The sequence below is a fragment of the Suncus etruscus genome, chromosome 7 (genome assembly GCF_024139225.1).
Source record: "Suncus etruscus isolate mSunEtr1 chromosome 7, mSunEtr1.pri.cur, whole genome shotgun sequence".
Classification (NCBI taxonomy): domain Eukaryota; kingdom Metazoa; phylum Chordata; class Mammalia; order Eulipotyphla; family Soricidae; genus Suncus; species Suncus etruscus.
In genome coordinates this window covers 17,113,630-17,133,921 of record NC_064854.1, presented here as the reverse complement: position 1 = coordinate 17,133,921, position 20,292 = coordinate 17,113,630, and the positions used below count along the sequence as shown (strand labels likewise).

The window sequence follows — 20,292 nt, the reverse complement described above, 5'->3', positions numbered from 1 at the left end:
AGTCCCCGCGCCCCGAGAACTGTCCATGACCCCCACCTCCACTCCGAGGCGCGCCCCGAACTTCCCTCCAGTCCAGAAGGGCCGCCAACGTTCCCAAAGACGATCATTTTCTCGTCCGGGAAAAACAAGGCCAAGCAGGGTGACCCTCTGAGTGACCAGGGGGGACAGGGTGGCGAGTCTGATTTTTCGGGTGTGTGCAAATTTCCATCTCCGCTGGAGGCACATTTTCCTAAGAAAACCCCCCTGGAAGGGCTTGGAGACGCTGAAATCTTCCTGGAAAAGCATCCCTTTAAACTCAGGGTGGTGCAAGGGTGGGGTGAGGAAGAAGCTGATTTTGGTGCAAGTTTGTACGCTTGACCTACAGTGAGATTGCAAGACCCCGAAATGCCAGCGTGACCAGTGAGGAGTGGAGTTGGCATGGGGTTTTCCCGCAGATGCATGCCAAAGGGAACTTTGCGCAGAGCGGAGCTGCAATGAAGAAACGCGGAAAGCTCTGGGGGCGCTTAGAATGCCTGTGCGGAGGGTGGGGATCGGTGCCAGGAGAGGGGGTGCCCGGATCCAGTTTGGGCAAAGAAAGCTTGCAGAGTAGCGGCCGGCTCGACGGCGTTGGGAATCGCGGACGCCGGGGTAAGGTGGTGGAAAGAATTGGCTGCCCGCGCGCGCGCGCGCACACACACACACACACACACACACACACACACACACACACACACACACACACACACACACACACACACAAGATCATTAGCTTCAAAGGTGCCGGGCATGCGCACAGAGCGGATGCCATATTGGAGCTGGAGGACGGACCCGGGCGCGCGCGCCACAGTGGAGGAGGGCGCGCGAGTGGGAGCCGGGCCAGGGCCCGAGCCGAACCCGCAAGACCCTCTCGCCGGCGCCCCAAGGTGAAAAGGACAAATACACTTGACAGGTAGGACCCCACCCACACCCCCGATCCCCGCGCCCGGGTCTGGTCTCTTCTCAAGAAGAGCAGAGCGCGTGGGTCGGGCAGCTGCAGATTTCCAGCTCCGACCTGCAAAGGCGAAGCCGGAGCCGGAGTGGGGGTGCGCAAAAGGGGCGCTGGGCGAGAGGTGCGGGGGAGCCGGCACCGCACTTGAGCAGACCGCGGCCCCCCACCGTGCGTGTTCGGAGTTGCAAAGTCTCCAACAGCTCCGGCCGGACGCTCCCTCACTCGCTCGCTCTCTTCCTCCAGCGGGCACTTTGGCCAAGCCGCCGCCCCTGCGCCCCGCGCCCCCGTGGCACCCCCTCGCAGGGGATCCCTTTCTCCTTTTAGGGTGTGTGTGTTGGGGAGAGGGAGAGTACCCCCGCAAACCAACCTCGGGGGCTTTCGGAATCGCCTGGACCTTATAGATTTCCCCGCAGGGAGCAGGAACGGGGCTGGAGTAGTTTCGGAGTGTGTACGGGTGAGCATTTTTTTGTTCTTCTGTTTTGCTCATTTTTTTTAACCTCTCCCTTTCCTTCCCCCCCCCCCCTCTTTCAAGTCACATCCTGTTACTTGGGGCTTTCCTGTTGCAGACACTCGGATGCGCTCCTTTCTGGGCCCAGGTTCTGATCTAGGCTGGGAATTGGTATTTTATTCTTGTTATTGTTATTTTGTTTTAATGCGTGGTGCGTCTTGGTCAGATCTGCTCGCTAGAAAGAAACAACCATTGGGCAAGGTGTGTGTGTGTGTGTGTGTGTGTGTGTGTGTGTGTGTGTGTGTGTGTTGATTTTCAGCGGGGACAGTTGAGGGGGTGGTGGTGGCCTCACGCCCGCCGCGGTGCACTTGGGGTTCGTCTTGGCACAGGGACGGGGGACTGAGCGTTTGGAAGAAGCAGAGACACATTCAACATGGCGGGCCCCGGTGGCTTTGGAAAAACTGAGCATAAAGGTGGGGGAAAAACCCACTCCCGGTGTTCCCCGCTTCTTCGCGACTCTCTTTGGCCACTGCAAGGGCAGCTTTAGCGAATTCTAAGTGGGGAGAGAAAGAGCGTCAGCGAGACGCCCTGATTTCTGGCCCGGTGCGCGGGGCCAGGGCGCGCGAGCACAGGCGGGCTTGTGCTTTGGGGAGAGGGGTGTGTGTGCACAGGTGTGTGTGCAGCGAAGCGGGCCGGGGTGTTTCGGGGAGACCCGCCCTCCACCCCCCTCAACCCACCCCCCGCGTGCGTCTTTCTCTGCTCAAGGGCTGCTGGCACGTGGTGCTCAACGCGCGAGGGCCGAACCAAGGCTGGGTTTAGGGTTTTCTTGGAGACCAACTGGTGCGAGTGAAGCGCAAAGTCGGTGGAGCCTGGAGGGGCTTCTTCAAGGGACTTTATTGGGTGCCGCTGGGGTGCGGGCTGGTTTGGGAGTGATCTGGGGGTGCTGGGAAGCGGGACTCGGATCGAGCTGCTTTCCAGGGAAGGTGAGAGGGTGCATGTGAGGACCGCGTCCATGGAAAGAAGGTCCCAGTTGCCTGCGTCCCCAAAGACTGAATCTGAGCTCACGTGAATCCTTTTTAGGAGCTTTTTGTCCATGGTCTGAGTAGACGGAGGTGGGAGGTAAGGAGGTCTCCATGAAGGGATTTTTTTTAGTGGAGTTTGAGGGGCAAAGAGGGAACTCCAAGGGAAGGGTCTCCCCCTGCCCGACATTGGTAGTGAGTGGCCTGAACACATCGCCTCGTGGATATGGGGTGGCCGGTGGCCCTGCCTGGGACTGGACCACGCTGGTCTCCAGCCTTTGGAGGCCAAGGAGACCAACAGATCCGGGACAATGTCAGGTCTTGGGGTTCAGATCTGCTTGCCTGGCGAATCTGTAGTTAGTGAAAGCCTCGGGGTTCCAGGACATTGGCAGTCCCCGCCCCAGGGCATCGGCAGTGACCCTAAGCTGAGCATCCTTCTTGGAGGGGGCCGCCCCGGGGACTGGAGAACTCACATCGGACCTTCCCTCCAGCCCAGCGCCTCCAGGATAGCCGCCCCTCAGGTGGGCCCTGACCAAGGGACAGTGGCCTGAAGTGTCTCAGTGCCCAGACCTTCCCTCCTTATGTTCCCCCAATGGCCCCCAGCACCTCGAAACTCTCGATTTTGCACTGAGCAGCGCTGCAGCTGCGAACGTACAAGCGATTACAAAGAACGGTGCGGTCGATGCGCGGGTCCTCCTTGGGCGCTGGTGGAACCGAGGCCCTGCGGACCCTTCCTGCACTCCCGCACCCTGGAGTGGGCACCCGGGGGGCACGCGCGACGGCCGCTTCAACCCCGGGGGCTTCTTCTCGGTCCCAAACTTCTTGCAGTTTCGCTTTCTTGATTTTCTCCACCTTTGAGTTTCTAGAGTTGAACTCCACTCGATGAGGGCGCGGCGCCGGGGCTGGGGTCCAGATCCCAGGACCCTGGGCTGGCAGAGGTCAGATCCCCGGGCTTGGGTCGCCCGCGGAGCCCCGGGTCCCGGGAGGGACCTGGGCATCTTCCCAGAAGACGCACTCTCCTCCACAGCCGGAGAGCACACCTTTGAACCTTCCCTACCCCCTAATCCAGCTCCATTATGCGCTCAAGACCTGGGGGACTCAGTGGCACATGGATAGGGGTTTGGGGGCTGGTGGAAGAGCTGGTTGCGCCTCGTTTCCCGGGGTGCGGGGAGCAGAGGGTTGGAGGGGCCTTTGGCAGGGGCTGCCCAGCTCTAGAAGAGGCTCGGATTTCACCGACCAAGCGCAATATTTGCAAACAATCTGCTTCCTCCCTTCCCCGAATAAACACTGACCTGATGGGCTCTCAGACTAGAGCCGGACCTCCAGCATGAAACGGGGGGGGGGCACACAGAAACCCCCTCACATCTGCCGGTCAGGGTCTCTGGGGTCCAGGGCGGACCGCTGCCCCCCGGGAAGGGGAACACAGGATTCCCACGGAGGGAAGAGAGTGGACCCACCAAATCCCATGTACGTCCTGCGGAGACCTGCAGGGGGCTTTATTTCTCATTTCCCACCAGGACCTGTTTGTCCTTCAGCTGTGCTTGAGACTGGGGCAGGCCAGCATTGGCCAAAGGATGGGAGTTACTGATGGGGGGAGGGGTTCCCACTTCATATTTGCTCCTAGCAGACATAAACTTTTCTTTTTCTTTTTAGATTTTGGACTGGAGTCTAACTCAGGTTAGCCATGGGCAAGGCAAAAGAAACACTCTCCCCATGGTGCTAGCGCTCTGGCCCTAATAAACTAATTGTTACAGACTTGCCAGGTATCCATAACTAGCTCATCACTGGCTTTTGGGTTGAGGGAAGCTGTAGTTTCTGATGAAAGGACAGACAGACAGGCAGGCAGGCAGGCAACCTCCTTCAGCCTCACAGCCCTCCCTATGTCCTTGGGGACCCCTCCCCTGCCTCTGTATGTGCTGAACTTCTGCCCCTGCCTACTCAGCTCAGGCAGCCTCTCCATTCTGGTCTCCACATGCCACTGGTGTGGCCAGATCTGGTGAGACACACAGGTTGGGCGTCCCAGAAGCGGACAAGACTGGCATGTCACTGATGTGGACTGCATGGGGGTTTAAGGAGGAGAAGATGGGCTCTTTTGGGCTTGAAAGCCCAAGTGCTTTTGTCAGGACATCAAAGTAAGGGGTTTAAAGAAGTTGGGGGTAGAAGTGATAGAGTGTGAAGGACAATTTCCTTGCATGCAGCTGACCTGCATTGCATCCCTGACATTCCTTATTGTCCCCCTAAGCCCTCCCAAGAGTGACCCCTGAGCGCAGAACCAGAAGTAACTCCTGAGCACTGGCATGTGTGGCCCCCCAAGCCCAAAACTAATAATTTTGTGTCTGGGAATGTGTTACTCTTCACCCAACTTTCTGCCTATCTTACCTGGAAAGGGAGACCCTCTCATAGCTGGAAGGTGTTTGTGGTTGGTCATTTAAGGGGTTGCCTGGGGGTAGGGAGAGAGAGAGGCCTCAGCAAGAAGACACAGCAGGTAGAGCAGAGACACAGGTTAGGTGCAGAGAGGCACACAGGTTGGGTGCTTAGAAGCCATGTGAGGTACGCACATGGCGGTTAGGGCTTTATTAATGAAACTTTATGTCTCCTGAAACTTCATCTGTCTGCCTGTGGATCATTTCCTCACCATTACCCTGATAGCTAAGACCACCCAGGCCGTAGGGGCTGCAGGCGCCAGGCTGGGATGAGAAAGGCCTCACCATCCATCCATGCACACCTTGGACTATAAAATTAATATTTATACAACACAGGGATGTATTTGAGCAGCAGATCTTGTGTGTTTGTAAGCTCACACAGCCCTGCAAACATGGACCTGTTGGATTCTCTAACCCCCTGCCCCTCAAAAAACCAAAACAGAACAAAAACGCTTTAATGTGAGATTTGAAGTAGCTCTAATTCGGTATTTGAGTTTTGAAGAACATTTTCTCTTGGTGTTTTACTACTCGGGACATTGGGATTTTACTTATTACTGGTATCGAAGTGAAGAAACATTAGTGAAAGCAATGATCCATTGTGAAGCAGAATTCGGGATACTGTCTGAGCTCTTTTTTTCACTCACATCACTTTGCCCCAGCACTGCTGGGTGGTCCTTCCTGCCCACCCTCTTTGGTTCCTCCAAAATCATGTGTTTGCCTGCAACGCTATTATTAACAGCTTTGCACGTCATGGTACCTAAATAAAAGAATCAGAAGAAAATGTTTGAATAGAAATTTAGTGAGGGGGGAGGAGAAATAGCACAGTGGTAGGCATTTGCCTTGCACACGGCTGACCCAGGAATGACCTTGGTTCAATCCACAGCGTCCCTTATGGTCCCCTGTGACTCCACCCTGGATTTAGGTGTAAACACCTGCCAGACCACGCCCATTCCTGGGAGGGGTCTTGGGAAGGTTAGATAAGGCCTTTGACCCAAGGAATTAGGCGCAGGGATCTCAAACTCATGGCCTGTGGGCCATTTGCGGCCCTCCCTACAACATTTTGTGGCCCTGTTCCAGAGGAATCCTTTTTTGTTTTGTTTTGTTTTAGTTGTTTGGGTCACACCCCCCAATGTTCAAGGCTTACTACTGACTTTGCACTCAAGGATCAACCCAACTTTGTCTCCTGAGGCCCCCAGGTAAATTGAGTTTGAGACCCCTGGATTAGGGTCTTTTGCCAGGATGGAGGCTGGAGGTGACAATGATGAAAGAAATTAAGACACAGGGCTAGCTAAGAATGGCAAATGCTTAAATAGGTTTATGATATAGGCCACACAGATGTTGGCCAGGGCAATTAAGATGTTATCTCTCCTGAAGCCTGTCTGAGTCTGATTCCCGCAGCGACCACCTGAAGATGATGACCTGCTGGTTAATGGGGGACCTAAGGACAAAGGCCTCTATCTCCACCATCTAAGCCCATCATAAGGGCTGTAAGTCTACAGTCCCCCAAACCAGAAGTGATTTCTGAGTGCATAGACAGGAGTAACCCCTGAGTGTCACATGGTGTGGTCCCAAAACCAAACAAAACCAAACCCAAAAAAATGCAGTGGGCGAGCCTCTTGGGAGATCTCTGTATCCTCATGGTTCCCACACTACTCAAAGGGAGAGTCCTGGTGGAGGCAAATGGGGTCCTCGAAGAATCATCTCTAAACTTATCACATGCCCCACACATGCCTTCATTCAGTACTTGACTTGGACTTGATTTCCCCCCCTTTCACAGAATGACTTTACACCTTATTACATGCCTGAGATGGAAGGAGTTTCTTGAGCCTTCAGGTGCTTGTGGGACAGAGGGATCTGTAGTGGGAGGCTTGGAAGTGGCCTCTAAGGTTGTGCCTCCTTTGAACTGTCCATGAACAGAAATGACAGCACCCTCCACAGAGCTGTGGAGTGGAGTGAGTGTGGTGGGGGACATGGTTACATCTCCTGCTAAAGTTGCCCAATTTGGGAGCCCCTGTCTCTCCTAAGTGGCTGGTACAGACCAGGGGAGGGTCAGGCCCAGGGAAATCTAGGCAGGGAAAATCCAGCTGCCCTGAGATTCCTACAGTTCAGTAAATTCAAGTTCAGAGAGAGTTGCTAAGTGCAGAGAGCTGAGCAGCCCAGGCATTTGGAAAAGACATCCTGTTGCCCCTGAGATTTCTTTTTTTGCGGGGGGGGGGGGGGGGGGGGGCGCTGGGAGGTTGGGGCCACACCAGGTGATGCTCAGGGGCTACTCCTGGCTATGCACTCAGAAATTTCTCCTGGCTTAGGGGACCATGTGGGAAGCCGGGGGGGTGGGGGGATCGAACTGCAGTCTGTTCTAGGTTAGCACATGCGAGGCAAATGCCCTACTGCTTATGCCACCACTCTGGCCCTGCCCCTGAGACTTCTGTTGACCCTGGTTGGTACCAGTTCCACTCAGAGAACTAACTCAAAGTTCCTTATTTGTAGATGCTGATGATTTAAAAGGATTTGGTGGTGGTTTGTTTTTAACTGTATACGTTGGACCCTAAAGGAACCCTGAAGCCCCAAGTATGGGCTTTGAGGGCAATATTTGGTTGCTCAATGCCAGGAGGTGGACCGGGACTGAAGAGTGGTTTCTCTCTCTTGGTGGGAGACATGTCTGACTTCACATGACGTTGCCCTAGAGAAGCAGGTTTGCCATGCCCTGTGCACCTGCCATGTTGTGTGCACCTGCCATGCCATGAACACCTGTTGTACCATGTGCAGCTTGACTGTCATAGGCACCTTAATAGTGGGGACTCTATTTTTGACATCTTCTGCTCCCAGATAGACATCACATCGGGCACCATGCCACACAGGGGAATGTGATCATAACTGAAGGTTTAGAAATGAGTGGCTGTCAACAAAGGAATCTGAAAATGTTCTGTTGGCTTCATTGACCACAGGTAAGGCCTCTCGCAGGATGAGCTAAGGCAAGAGGCACCTTCCTCGAATCCATGGATGTCCCAGAGCCAGTTTCCAGCATGCAGGACCCCAGAGCAGACCCCACAGAGACCAGCAGCCCAGCTAATGGCCTTGGAGAGCTGGATTCAGGTGAGACTTTGAACTGCATCCGCCCTGTGCTTTAGGTGGTAGAAAAGAAGTTCCAGACATTCGGGAAACCCTGAGAGTGTGTCTGAGTGTGGAACATTCCCTGTGCCTGTTTCTGAGCTGCACCAAGTGGAGTGTCAAGCATAGTAGGTCCCCAAAGGCACACGGTTAGGTCAAAGAGGCCTCGAGCCTCCCTGGGACCACATGATACAGTTTGATTGTTTTGAGTTGCCAGACTGGAGGTGTGATGGTGGTGAAGGTGTTTGTCTTGCATGCATTCAGCCCTGGCTTGCTCTTCAACACTACCCTCTACCCTGCATTCACTGTCCTTGTGTCTCTCTGTGCCAGTCCTGACAATAGCCCAGGTTGGGTGCAGTCAGCCAGGCTCCTTACCTTGATGTCCCTATTTGGAAAGGAGTCCTTGCTTCTCACTATCCAGTACTCTCTGTCAGGATCAGAGCGGTCGTGCTTCTCCCTGCTCTGCTCCTCAGGTCTCATCACAAGAGATCCTTGCCTTGGTTTCCATCTGTGCTCATGTGCCAGCCCTGGAACCCTGGGCAGAGCAGATAGGAAATGCCTCCTTCCCCATATCCCAGTCCCTTCTTTCACTGTTGCCATCTGGCCAGTGTTTCCCTGGCTTCCCACTCATCCTGACACTGTTTTGGTTTCTATCTTTCCACAGAGGAAGGCTCAAGCATGGAGGAAGCTGGCTTCAACTGGGGGGAGTATTTGGAAGAAACAGGAGCCTGCGCAGCGCCTCCCACTTCCTTCCGACACGTATGTGACCCCGAATGGTGTGAGGATGAGGCCTGAGGGAGGAAGGTATAGGAAAGCAGAGGAAGAGACAGCCCTGTGTGCTCAGACTTGGGTGGATGAACTCATGGATCTATGTAGATTGCTAGCTCATCTTCCACAGTCGTAGGTGTGGAGAGATCCAAGGGGTGCCCTGGGGTGCCTGTGGGTGGGTGGCTGATCTTCATGGGAATAGAGTCTTCATGTTGATGGCTGAGTGGGTCAGGATGGGGTGTAGAAGATGCTGGGTCGGGCTGGAAAACACTCCCACCTGGGCATCATCTGGGATAGATATATTTTTCTCCTGCCCCAGCAAGGCACAAAGTGTGTCTAGCAGAGGGCAAGTCCCAGGGACCCTTTTTCAAAGTCCGATTTGTGTTCAGGCTAGAACCAGAGCCTAAGTCATGACAGCTTAATAATGCAAAAACAAATGCTCCCATTTTGGGGCACAGCAGCAAATGAGACTTTAATTGTGAGAAACTGGACCAAAGTATGTCCCTGGCTGGAAGTTTGTCTAAGAATTAAAAATTGGAATACTTTTCCTACTCATCATTTTTCTCTTTGGCTGGGTTGAGTCACCAGAATGGGTGCTACCCTTGGAAATTTGAATCTTGGTGGTGAGGTGGACATGTGGTTTTGGGTAGGAGATGAGGAGGTTCTGAGGTCTTAGTGGCCTCTGAGGGGCAGATCCTGCCTCTCTTCATGTTGTACTTCTCCTGTTGTTTCCTTGTTTCTGTGGAAAAGTTTGACCGAGATAAATCTCACTCAGCTGCATGTGATGTTCTCCATCAGTGCGAACTCATTCCTGGCCTCTGGCTTGGTGTCCACCTGCCTCTGTGCAGTGTCACTGTGCAGTGCTGGGGGCAGAGGCCCCGGCTAGCTGGAGCAGGTTTCACTCAGTCTTGGAGTAGAGGACAAGAAGATCAGGTGAGGGGGGGTGAGCCCTAAGTATAGAGACTGTTGAAAGGATGTTTGGCTGATATGTGCCTCTGCTGGGCAGATGGATTGTGAGAGTCAGTCAACTCCCCTGTCTGGTCAGGCTGGGCCGCTCCAACAGCCGGACATGGTGTTTGCAGGTCACAATCCATGTCTATCGTGCCTGTCCCAGAAAGCAGATAGTGTGCCCACACTGGGGCTGTGGCCTGCGGTATACAGGGGCCTGGTGGAACAGGCTGCAGACATGCCAGCATGTTCTCTGAAAGGCTATTTGGTTTTGGGGACACCCCAGTGGTGCTCAGGGCTTAGTCCTGGCTCTGCACTCAGGGATCAGTCCTGGCAGCACTTAGGGCACCATAAAAGGTGCTGGGGATGGAACTGATTTGGCTGTATTTCCCCTCTCATTTCTGTGGCCAGCAATACATTTTAAAAAATCATTTACATTTTTACTTTACAATCTTTTTTATTAATAATTTTTATTTTGACCAAAGTGGATTACAAATCATTCACAGTAGTATTTTAGGTACATAGTGACATTGAATCAGGGGCATTCCCACCACCAATGTTGTCCTTCCTCCTCCCCTGTTCCCAGCATATTTTAAAACTTTTAATATGAAGGCACCATGATTTACAGTTATTCCTTCTTGGTTATTCGACATTACAGTTCCAACACTGCCGGTGTCCCGAACCTACCCCCAGACTGCACTGTGACAGACATTTGGGGGGGGGGGTTGCTGTCACCTGTCTCCTTGCTGTGGGGCTGGTCTGTAGTTCCAACTCACCCTTGGCCCCCTCCATGTTTGATGCCCCCTTATTCCATCCAGCTTCTAACCCTCTCCTCAGTCCTTTAATTCCTGTAATTCAGAGTCAAGACCTGGGTGACCCCTCAATTCCTGCACCTCTCTCCTGAGACTCAAAGACCCATAGTTCAGTGTTTCTGTCCTGCGCTTCAGCCCCCAGCTGTAATCACTCCTCATCTCTATGCCAAGCGCATCCATCATTAAGGCCTCTGGCTCCGCAGGTGGAAATCAGCATCCAGAGTAACTTCCAGCCAGGAATGAAGCTGGAGGTGGCTACCAAGGGCAGCCCTGACACTTACTGGGTGGCCACGGTCATCACCACTTGTGGGCAGCTGCTGCTCCTTCGCTACTGTGGCTACGGTGACGACCGCCGTGCTGACTTCTGGTGCGACGTGCTCATGGCTGACCTGCACCCTGTGGGCTGGTGCACACAGAACAGCAGGACCCTCAGGCCTCCAGATGGTAAGTGACACCAGGCGCCCTGCTTGGATTCAGCACACGGTCACACAGACACGCAATGCATGTTTGCATATTCATAAACACAGACACACATAAGGACACAGACCCACAGGCACACACATGCACAAAGACACATCCACACAGGCATCCACAGACATTCACAAAGACTTAGGTACAAACATGCACATGCAAATGCACACTGGAACTGTTCCCTCAGTTCCGTGAATTGGTGGACCCTGTGTCCAGCAAAGGACACTGTCAGGCTGGGAGTTGAGCCTGGGTCTGTGCTCTCAACCCTGCATTGACTTAGGGAGACCAGCCTACTGACGGCTCATGGGTTTAAGGTGAGTTTAAGGTGATGGGAGGGTTTCTGTGGATTACCCTTTGCCTGTCAGTCACAGGGCTGTGACTTTTCTGTGGCTCTGCTGGTACCAGAAAGAGCTGCAGATCATGGACAGGCCTTCATGTGGAGCAACAGCAGGGTTGCCTGGGTCCCCTGAGGCTTGTGTGGAAGGGCCCAAAGAGGAAACATGGATGAATAAGGCTGGTGCTGCTTTGCTGGAGGGGGGGGGGGGTTGTCCAAGGGACAAAGACTTGCTGAGGCTCAAGCTGAACATGACCAAGACTTAAAGATGTACTTCTGGTCCCGGAGAAAAAAATTGAGGTCCAGAGGATCTACCCCAACACTATCTCTTCATTTAGTTTCCATGACTGCGTTGGTCACACCTGGACACTTCAGGGTTGGTGTCCCCGGCATCATTTGTCATTGCCGTGGTAGTCCCATACTTGTCCTAAGCAGATGGTTTGAAGAGAGGGGGTAGCTGACCAGTGTTCAGGGGCCCCCACCTTTCTGAGCCCTTGATTTTCTTCCTCCCCAACCCATGAGCTTCAGACCTTGTTCCATCTGTAGTGAGTCATCTGTGCTGGTGGCAGATAGGGTGAAACAGCAGAAGTTCTATAAACTTTTAGAGACAATTCTATGCTAAGAACTCCAGGCCTCAGTGAGGCCCAGTAGATACGCCTTGATGGGTAGGGACCTGTGTAGGGAGGGGGCCCAGACAGGGACTGAGAAGTGGATTCCCCTCCTGGCTGTCACCTTGACCTAGACTGTACTCGCAGAGCTCATGCATAGCCTTTCTGAGTGTTGGGTATGTGGAGCTCAATGCCCTTGAAGGGTGGGACACACTTGTTACTGATTTCATGGCTGATGATAGTTTCAGAAAGAGGTTCTGGGGCCTTGGGAGATAATGGACTTCTCGGGCAGAAACCCAGGCCTTGAAAACCAGGGCTGAGTGGATTAATCAAAGCCTCTTCTGTGCTGGATGAAAAATGGGGACCACTCAGAGTCTCAGAAACTCCATCAAACATGTGTCCTGCTGACTCGCTACTATCAGACAAGACCCGACACACTTAAAGTGACAAAATCAGATTGAAACATGGGAGACCCTGGCCCAAGGGGCATTGTTCATGTGGCTGCAAGACGGAAGTCCATGCAGATGAGACCCGGGTCTGCTAATTGAAAGCTTGCTTTATTTATTACCTGTTCTAAGCACTTCAGTTCAGCAAGTAATCAATACAGCTTGGCAACATTTTAGTCCAGTGCACAGTTTGGATATAGTGGGCCTGTGTGGCACAGGTTTTATTGATTTTGTGGTGGAGGGTAACTGTGGCCTTGTAGCCAGAGGCAGTTGCTATTCTGGAGGGATTGGAGGGTTTACATAGCCTGTTCTTGAATAAGAGTCTTATTTGTTTGTGGGATTTTCTGTCTCAGCTCCACTCACTGTGGCATCTACAGCCACCCCTGGGCAGACCTTGCCGTGAGACCAGTCAACAGTAGGAAGAGTTGAAACAATATCACACATTGTACTTGGCCTGGTGGGAGAGATTCTTCTGACTGGTCCTAGATGCCTCAGGGTGGCCTGAAGGAGGGTACAGTGTGATTGGAGTCAGAAATAAGGGAGTCTTTCCCAGCCTCTGCCTTCAGGCTAGCACTTGGATGGAAGAGGCCTGAGTCTCGGGGGGAGCTTTCTGCAGGCACCCTGGGCCATGGGCTTGGGAAGAAGAGAAGAGGCAAACACTGGGTCCTATGGCTCCTAGTCTGGGGCTTGAGACAGCCCAAAGTGAGGGACTCTGTTCTGTGATGGGAAGGGGCGCAGGGAATGATGGGGGAAGACTCAGAAGAGAGCTCTGCCTGGTCCCACCTGCCCTTCTGAGATGGGGAGACCCCACCTGCTTCCAGTTCCTAGAGAACTAAGTGCAGCAGTGCTTAAGGGGAGGTTAGGAGGGGAAAGACTTTCAGAAAGAATGGGAGGGATATTGGGTGGGTTGAGTGTATGTATGTATGTGTGTTTGTGTGAAGGAGAATGCATATGAGAATGTTTTGAGTGCGTGAGAGTATATGGGAGAATTTATGCGTGTTGAGAGTATATGTGAGTGCCTGTGAAAGTTTGTGTGCATTTTGTGTGGATATATGTTTGTATATACATGTTTTAGTGTGAGTGCGAGTATGGGTGTATACATATGAGCATGTATATTTTCATGTGGGGGTGTGTTAATGCATCGTAGGTGTGCATGTGTTGGCATGTGCATGCGTCTTAATGCATTTGAGTGATATGTGCTTGTGTGAGTGTATGTATGTGGGTATGTGCATACGTGTTCATACATATATGTGTATGTGCTATGTGGGGTGTATTCTGTTGCTGTTCAAAGCCACTTCTGCTGAGAAGCGTGAGCACCCCCGGTTGGATGACCGTCATAGCAGATGAAGCCTCATCCCCCACCCTTTCTCCCTAGGTAACTTGACCTTACCTGCAAGACCCCGCCCATTCCTGGGAGGGGTCTTGGAAAAGGTAGACAACGCCTTTGACCCAGGGGATTAGGGGTCTGCTCTTTGGGTCTTTGGCCAGCATGGAGGTCAAAGGGAAGATGGCTGAAAGGAGTTAAGATGCGGGGCTAGCGAAGAATGGCTGTGCTTGAAAGGTTATGATATAGGCCACACACATGTGGTGGATAGGGCATGAATAAAGCTGATGCTTCCTGATGCCTGTCTCTGGATGAGTCTGATTCCGCCGTTCACCTAAACCTGGGACCCGCCGACTGAATGGGGATTGCGGAGCCACGTGGCCTGGGGTGGCAGAGAAAGATTTCACCTCCATCCTTCACCACCCAGCTCCATCGTTAATTATTTAATGCAACAGTAGCACACATGACTTCAATGTGTGAAGTGGGTGCTTCTTGCACTAATGCAAGTCATCACACCACTTGCTTGTGAGGGGCAGGAGGAGAGAGCAGGGATGGGCCTCCATATTTCATTCCCAGCAGTAGCAGCAGAGGACCCATTAACTGGGACACACTCAAAGGCCTCTGGGCCTGATAGCTAGCTGACACCCAGACACAGTGCTTCTTCTGCTCAGGAGGAAACCCACACTTCATAATCTGTGTTCAGGGCCTGAAATGAAGAGTCCATTAGAGCACTGATTGCTGAGTGTAGCCAAGGCCAGAAGAGCAAAAAGGAACTGCTGAGCACCATCAGTCAAGGAGGCTCGACATAACCCAGAGTAGCGCCCGGTACTCTCTGTTCACAGCCATAATGGAAGGAAACCACTTACTCTGGGGCCTGTTTCACTGTTATTTATTGGGAAAGATCAGCCCCACTCTCTTGAATGGGTGATGGGGTGGGGGTGGGGGACTCAAGCCTGCAGGAGATGCTGTGAGCCTGCAGGGGATACTGTTGGGAAGAAATGGCCGGTGACAGCAAGCAGTGGTCCAGGAACGAGCCCTCGGTGTCTAAAGTTTTAGGGATCAAGTTTTCCTGCCTTGTCTGTCCCCAGATGCAGGGCACTGCCTGTACCTGTCACGCCACTGCATTTTCTTTCCTGTCACTTAGTTTCTGTGATTTGCTTCCAGACTTTGGAATGAGTCTATTTCCTTCCAGTGTCGAATCCAAATGAGAGGCATTAGTCCCTCCATGGCTTATTTGGGTGGAAAGATCTTTTTTTGTTTGTTTGTTTTTTTGTTTTTGGGCCACACCTGGCAGTGCTCAGGGGTTACTCTTGGCTGTCTGCTCAGAAATAGCTCCTGGCAGGCACGGGGGACCATATGGGACACCGGGATTTGAACCAACCACCTTTGGTCCTGGATCGGCTGCTTGTAAGGCAGACGCCGCTGTGCTATCTCTCCGGGCCCGGGTGGAAAGATCTTGATCTTCGAGGTGTTAGGAGAGAGGGTCACATGGCCGTCTGTTTGTGGGGATCAAGAAGCTCTGTAGACATTCTTGCTTTGAGACTTCGAGACCAAAGGACAGAAACGGACAGTCTAGGCCAGGGGTCCTCAAACTTTTTAAACAGGGGGCCAGTTCACTGTTCCTCAGACCATTGGAGGGTCTGACTATAGTAAAAACAAAACTTATGAACTAATTCTTATGCACACTGCATATATCTTAGACTCTAGGCACTGGACCAGCAGCTCCTGCCCTGTTGAACCACTAGTGGTTTGCAGCAGGACTGAGACCATTGGGGACTGGGGTCTGGTGCCTTTCCCTGTGTCTATGTGTAGCTGTGCTTTCACACTTGGTGTGGGGGCATCAGTGTCTCCTTACCTCTGGGGCACCCCTGGGCATTGGAGGTGGGACCAAATCCCACATCTCAGCCCACCATTTGGACCCTGGATGGGGCGTAGGCAGATCAGAACCAAACACCACGTTTTTTTCCAAATGCTGTTCTGTGGAGTAATCTGGGCTCAGTGTTTCTGTCCTGGGATTGCCCAAAAGGGATTGTCGCCCTCCTCCTAGGAATCCACAGGTGCTCTAATAGGAGTTTATTTCCCTTTCCTTGCCCAGTGATAGTTGGTGACCAGGAAATGCCAGTTACCTGCTAGCCTCTCAATGAGAGAACGTGCACAAGGGTTCTGGGGACATGTGGCACAGACCGGGGGACAGGGCAATACCTTCTCCCCCCCATGAGGGTGTTGGCATGTCTGATGGTGGTTCTGAAAATGGTTTTCCTTTTATATCTTGATCTGCTCTGGGAACTTCCTGTGTGCATCTGTGGGCCCAAGTGCAGCCGCAGTGACTCAGTCCTCCAAGGACTCCAGTGTCCTCAGGTGTAGCCGTAATGAACAGCCCAGAATCTTGAGCCCCTGAGGTTCCCAAGAGCATCCTGCAAATGTACCTGAGCATACAAGACTGTTGAGTGGGTGCTGACTCTCAGGCCCCAGAAGGTGTGGAGTCCTCTGCATGCTTTTCCTGTCTCTCTGCTCACTCTCGTGGCTGTAGGGAGGCAGAAGCCACGGGAGTGCTGAACCCCTGCAGCTGTCCTGGGAACTGAGTGCTTGGTGCTCATCAGGCTGGGGCTGCCACTCTTCCCTGACTGTAACTCCACCCTGGATTTAGGTGTAGCTACCTGAGACCCACCCATTTCTGGGAGGGGTCTTGGGAACCAGATATTATGTGTGACCTTACCTGCAAGACCCCGCCCATTCCTGGGAGGGGTCTTGGAATAGGTAGATAGGCCTTTGAGCGAGGGGATTAGGGGCTTTGCCCTGCTGGGCTCGCTGGCTTTTAAAGGGTCTCTGCGTTCTGGTCTTTGACCAGCATGGAGCCTAAAGGGAAGATGGCTGAAAGGGGTTAAGACGCAGGGCTAGCGAAGTATGGCTGCGCTTGAAAGGTTATGATAGAAACCACACATGTGGTGGATAGGGATGAATAAAGTTGATGCTTCCTGGTGCCTGTCTCTGGATGAGTCTGATTCCGCCGTTCACCTGGGCCTGGGACCCGCCGGCTGGATGGGGGTTGCGGAGCCACGTGGCCTGGGATGGCATCCACCTCCATCCAGCTCAATTATTGATTATTTGATTCAACACCTGACCATTTAACCCAGACTTTATCAGTGGAGACAGGTTGGTTGGGAGCCCTAGGTGGAAGCACTGTTGCTGAGTATTGAGAAGGGAACATGGCAGACCTTATTCAGGGACACCTTCCTATGGGCACAATTCACCTGGGCCCTGGGCCAGCACTGAAATCCCATCCTGGAGGCTCTGTTCTATGCTAAGAATCTCTCTCTGTCTCTCTGTCTCTGTCTCTCTGTCTGCCTGCCTGCCTGCCTGTCTGTCTGTCTGTCTCTCTCTCTCTCTGTCTCTCTCTGTGTGTCTCTCTCTCTCTTTTGTTTTGCCAGCAATCAAAGAGAAGTACACAGACTGGACAGAGTTCCTCATCCAGGACTTGACTGGCTCTCGGACAGCACCTGCCAGCCTCCTAGAAGGCGTATGTATTTTTTCTCTTTTACAGCTATTCTGTGTCTGGGCCATTGGCACTCGAAACCCAGCCCCCTCCCAGCACCTCTGCATATATCCTTCAGCCAGTCCCCACTGTCACACCAGCATCTGGGCCCCAGGACCCTACCTGGCTGCTTTCTCTTCCCTTACAAACATCCTGATGGCCCCCCAAAATGTTACTTATAGTGTGTTGTCCCTGAGCAGAAAAGTTTGCTTCAGTCTGAGCATATTCAAGACTAATAGTTTGGAAATGCCTCAGAAAGTGCTCCCATGGGTGCCAGTGCATGGACATCTTTGTCTTTGTTGTGCATTGATAAAGAAGACTGACCGGCTACTGTGGCAGGTCTCATCCACTCAGAATGTCTGTAGGGGGCAAGAGCAATAGCATAGTAGGGAGAGCATTTATCTTGCGTGTGGCCAACCCAGGTTTGAATCTCATCATCTCATAGAGTCCCCTGAGCTTTCCCTGAGTGCTGTCAGGTGTCACCCTCAGAACAAACAAACAAATAAAAAAAAAGTTTGTGGAACATGTGGCCTCTTGAAAATGGCTTGTTAACTATTCTGTGCCATTTGTGTGACTCCATGATCAAACATGTGTGTTTGGAGTCACTGGATGACTCAGGAAGTTGAGAGGATATACCACCATTTCAAGGGAATTTAAGGTGCTGAATTAAAAAAAAAGAGTTGAAATCTAGATGGTTTCATTATATATTTAAAAAAAAACTTTTGGGGGGCCCACACCTGCTGATGCTCAGGGGTTACTCCTGGCTATGCACTCCTGGCTTGGGGACCATATGGGACACCAGGGGATTGAACCATGGTCTGTCCTAGGTCAGCCGTGCTCAAGGCAAACACCCTACCGCTGTGCCACCACTCTGGCCCCGGTTTCATTATATTTTTAATAGTTTTTATGGTTTATCTTTTATAAATTTTATAATTTTTTCATAAATTATCTTGAAAATAATTTTATGATAAAGCACTTGGGTATTAGCTCTCTAAGAGGCCAGGAAGAGAAAGCCACAGAGAGAAATACTGACCAGAATACTACCTGGCCATAGTGTCACGGTGGAGAAGGGGAGAAGACAGAGTGAGGATGTCATTCTTCTCATTGCCTTCCCCATGATGTCTCCCTCATCTCTCTTTAGTCATTTATATTGGTCCCTTCGGATACCATACTTAATTTTTTCCCTTCCCCTGGGATACCCCATTTAAACTATAGTTACCCATTTGTGATCATTCTGTTTCACCTAATTGTTTCTCTGAATAGTTACTCATTTCATAATTTTGTTAACAAATGAGGATGATGATGATTTTTCACCCCTTCTAAAGGATGGCTTATCTTACTCGGATAAATTATTTGTGCGTTACTTTTTTTTTTTTAAACTGGTCCACCGAGCTAAACAAACATGCATCTCAGATGCTCACCTGTGCTCAGAAGGAGGCTGGCTCGGGGCTGTAAATTCATGCATTTTCCAAACATACACTCCCCAGAGTGCCAAAAAGATTTCGACTAAGTCAAATTGAGCCTCTCTTTGATGTGATGAGTCATGCTTTTCTCTGCTCATGTTTCTATCACATAGCCACAGTGTGAGAGGGTTTGGTTATTACCGTGGCTGTCACTGGAGCGTGAATGAATATTTATTAAACTCTGCACACAGAGCCCCAAGCGGGATCTATTCGTATTGGCACTGTAGCTCATCTGCTACCGTGTTCTTTAATTGGAGGCAAATTTGGGTGTGTTTCTTCTTCTGAGCCTTGGGATCAATGCAGTTTTCTCTGGGAAGGTGCTGTCTGGTGTGAACCGAGCACAAACTTCTGTGGCTTGCGACCTTTCCTGTCGGAGCCGGAGTCAAAAGATTGAACATATGTGGGGGAGGAGGGAGGCGCCAGACTGTTTGCCAAAAGCTTGGAGAATGGTGTGAAAAAATATTATCATCTGCTATCATCATGTGTCCATGGGGACCTGTGAGTAAAGTTTAAAATAAGGAGTTTTGCTTCTGTTTAAACAGCCTCTACGAGGGAAAGCCTCGATAGACCTCATTACAGTTGGTTCCTTAATAGAACTCCAGGATACTCAGAGCCCCTTTCAGTACTGGATAGTTAGTGTCATTGAAAATGTTGGAGGAAGATTACGCCTTCGCTTTGTGGGATTGGAGGAGACTGAATCCTATGACCAGTGGTTGTTTTACTTGGATTACAGACTTCGACCAGTTGGTTGGTGTCAAGAGAATAAATACAGAATGGACCCACCTTCAGGTAAGGGCAAGACCTTCCATGCTGTCCATGCAGTCTTCTGGAATGTGTTTCTGGACACTTCCTTAGCTCTGTGGTGCTTCCTACATCTCTGTGTGTGTGTGAAGAAGGCTCTTGTTTTTTCAACTCAAGAATTCTCTGTAGAGACAATAAAACTCGACCATAATGTATAGTGTTCTCAAAGGGGACTGGAGCAAACAGTACAGCAGGTAAGGCACTCGTGTTGCACACAGCTGCCCTGGTATTCCATATTGTCCCCTGAGCACCGTCAGGAGAGATTCCTGAATGCACAGAGCCAGGAGTAACTCCTGAGCATTGCTGGATGTGGCCCAAAACAACAACAACAACAAAAAAATTAGTGTCCTAAAAGGAGAAAGGGTCAGGCATAAGTCTCAAACTCAATTTACCTAGGGGCCGCAGGAGGCAAAGTCGGGGTGATCCTTGAGTGCAAAGTCAGTAGTAAGCCTTGAACATTGTGGGGTGTGACCCAAACAACTAAAACAAAACAAAACAAAAAAAGATTCCTCTAGGGCAGGGCCACAAAATGTTGTAGGGAGGGCCATTTGCGGCCCACCGCGAGTTTGAGACCCCTGGCTAGGGGCTTACAGAAAGTTTGCTTGGAATTACTGATTCAGAAATAAAACATGTAATAGTGGAGCCAGAGCAATAGCACAATGGGTAGGGTGTTTACCTTGCACGCAGCCGACCTGGGTTTGATCCCAATCATCTCATATGGTCCCCCCCTGCCAGGAGTAATTTCTGAATGCAGAGATAGAGTAACCCTGAGTGCTTCCAGATGTGGTCGCCAAACAAACAAATTAAAAACAAAACATAA

General features: G+C 51.6%; 1 protein-coding gene across 1 annotated transcript in view; it reads left to right on the top strand.

The window, feature by feature from the left end:
- Nucleotides 1-844: 844 nt before the first annotated feature.
- Nucleotides 845-20,292, top strand: part of SFMBT2 (Scm like with four mbt domains 2) — a 44,900-nt gene continuing 25,452 nt past the window's right edge. The window contains exons 1-6 of the mRNA XM_049776302.1: nucleotides 845-928; nucleotides 7,803-7,950; nucleotides 8,630-8,724; nucleotides 10,697-10,937; nucleotides 17,105-17,193; nucleotides 19,214-19,460. Of these exons, the coding sequence (XP_049632259.1) occupies nucleotides 7,854-7,950; nucleotides 8,630-8,724; nucleotides 10,697-10,937; nucleotides 17,105-17,193; nucleotides 19,214-19,460 (769 nt within the window). The 5' untranslated portion in view covers nucleotides 845-928; nucleotides 7,803-7,853. The remainder of the gene's footprint in view (nucleotides 929-7,802; nucleotides 7,951-8,629; nucleotides 8,725-10,696; nucleotides 10,938-17,104; nucleotides 17,194-19,213; nucleotides 19,461-20,292) is intronic.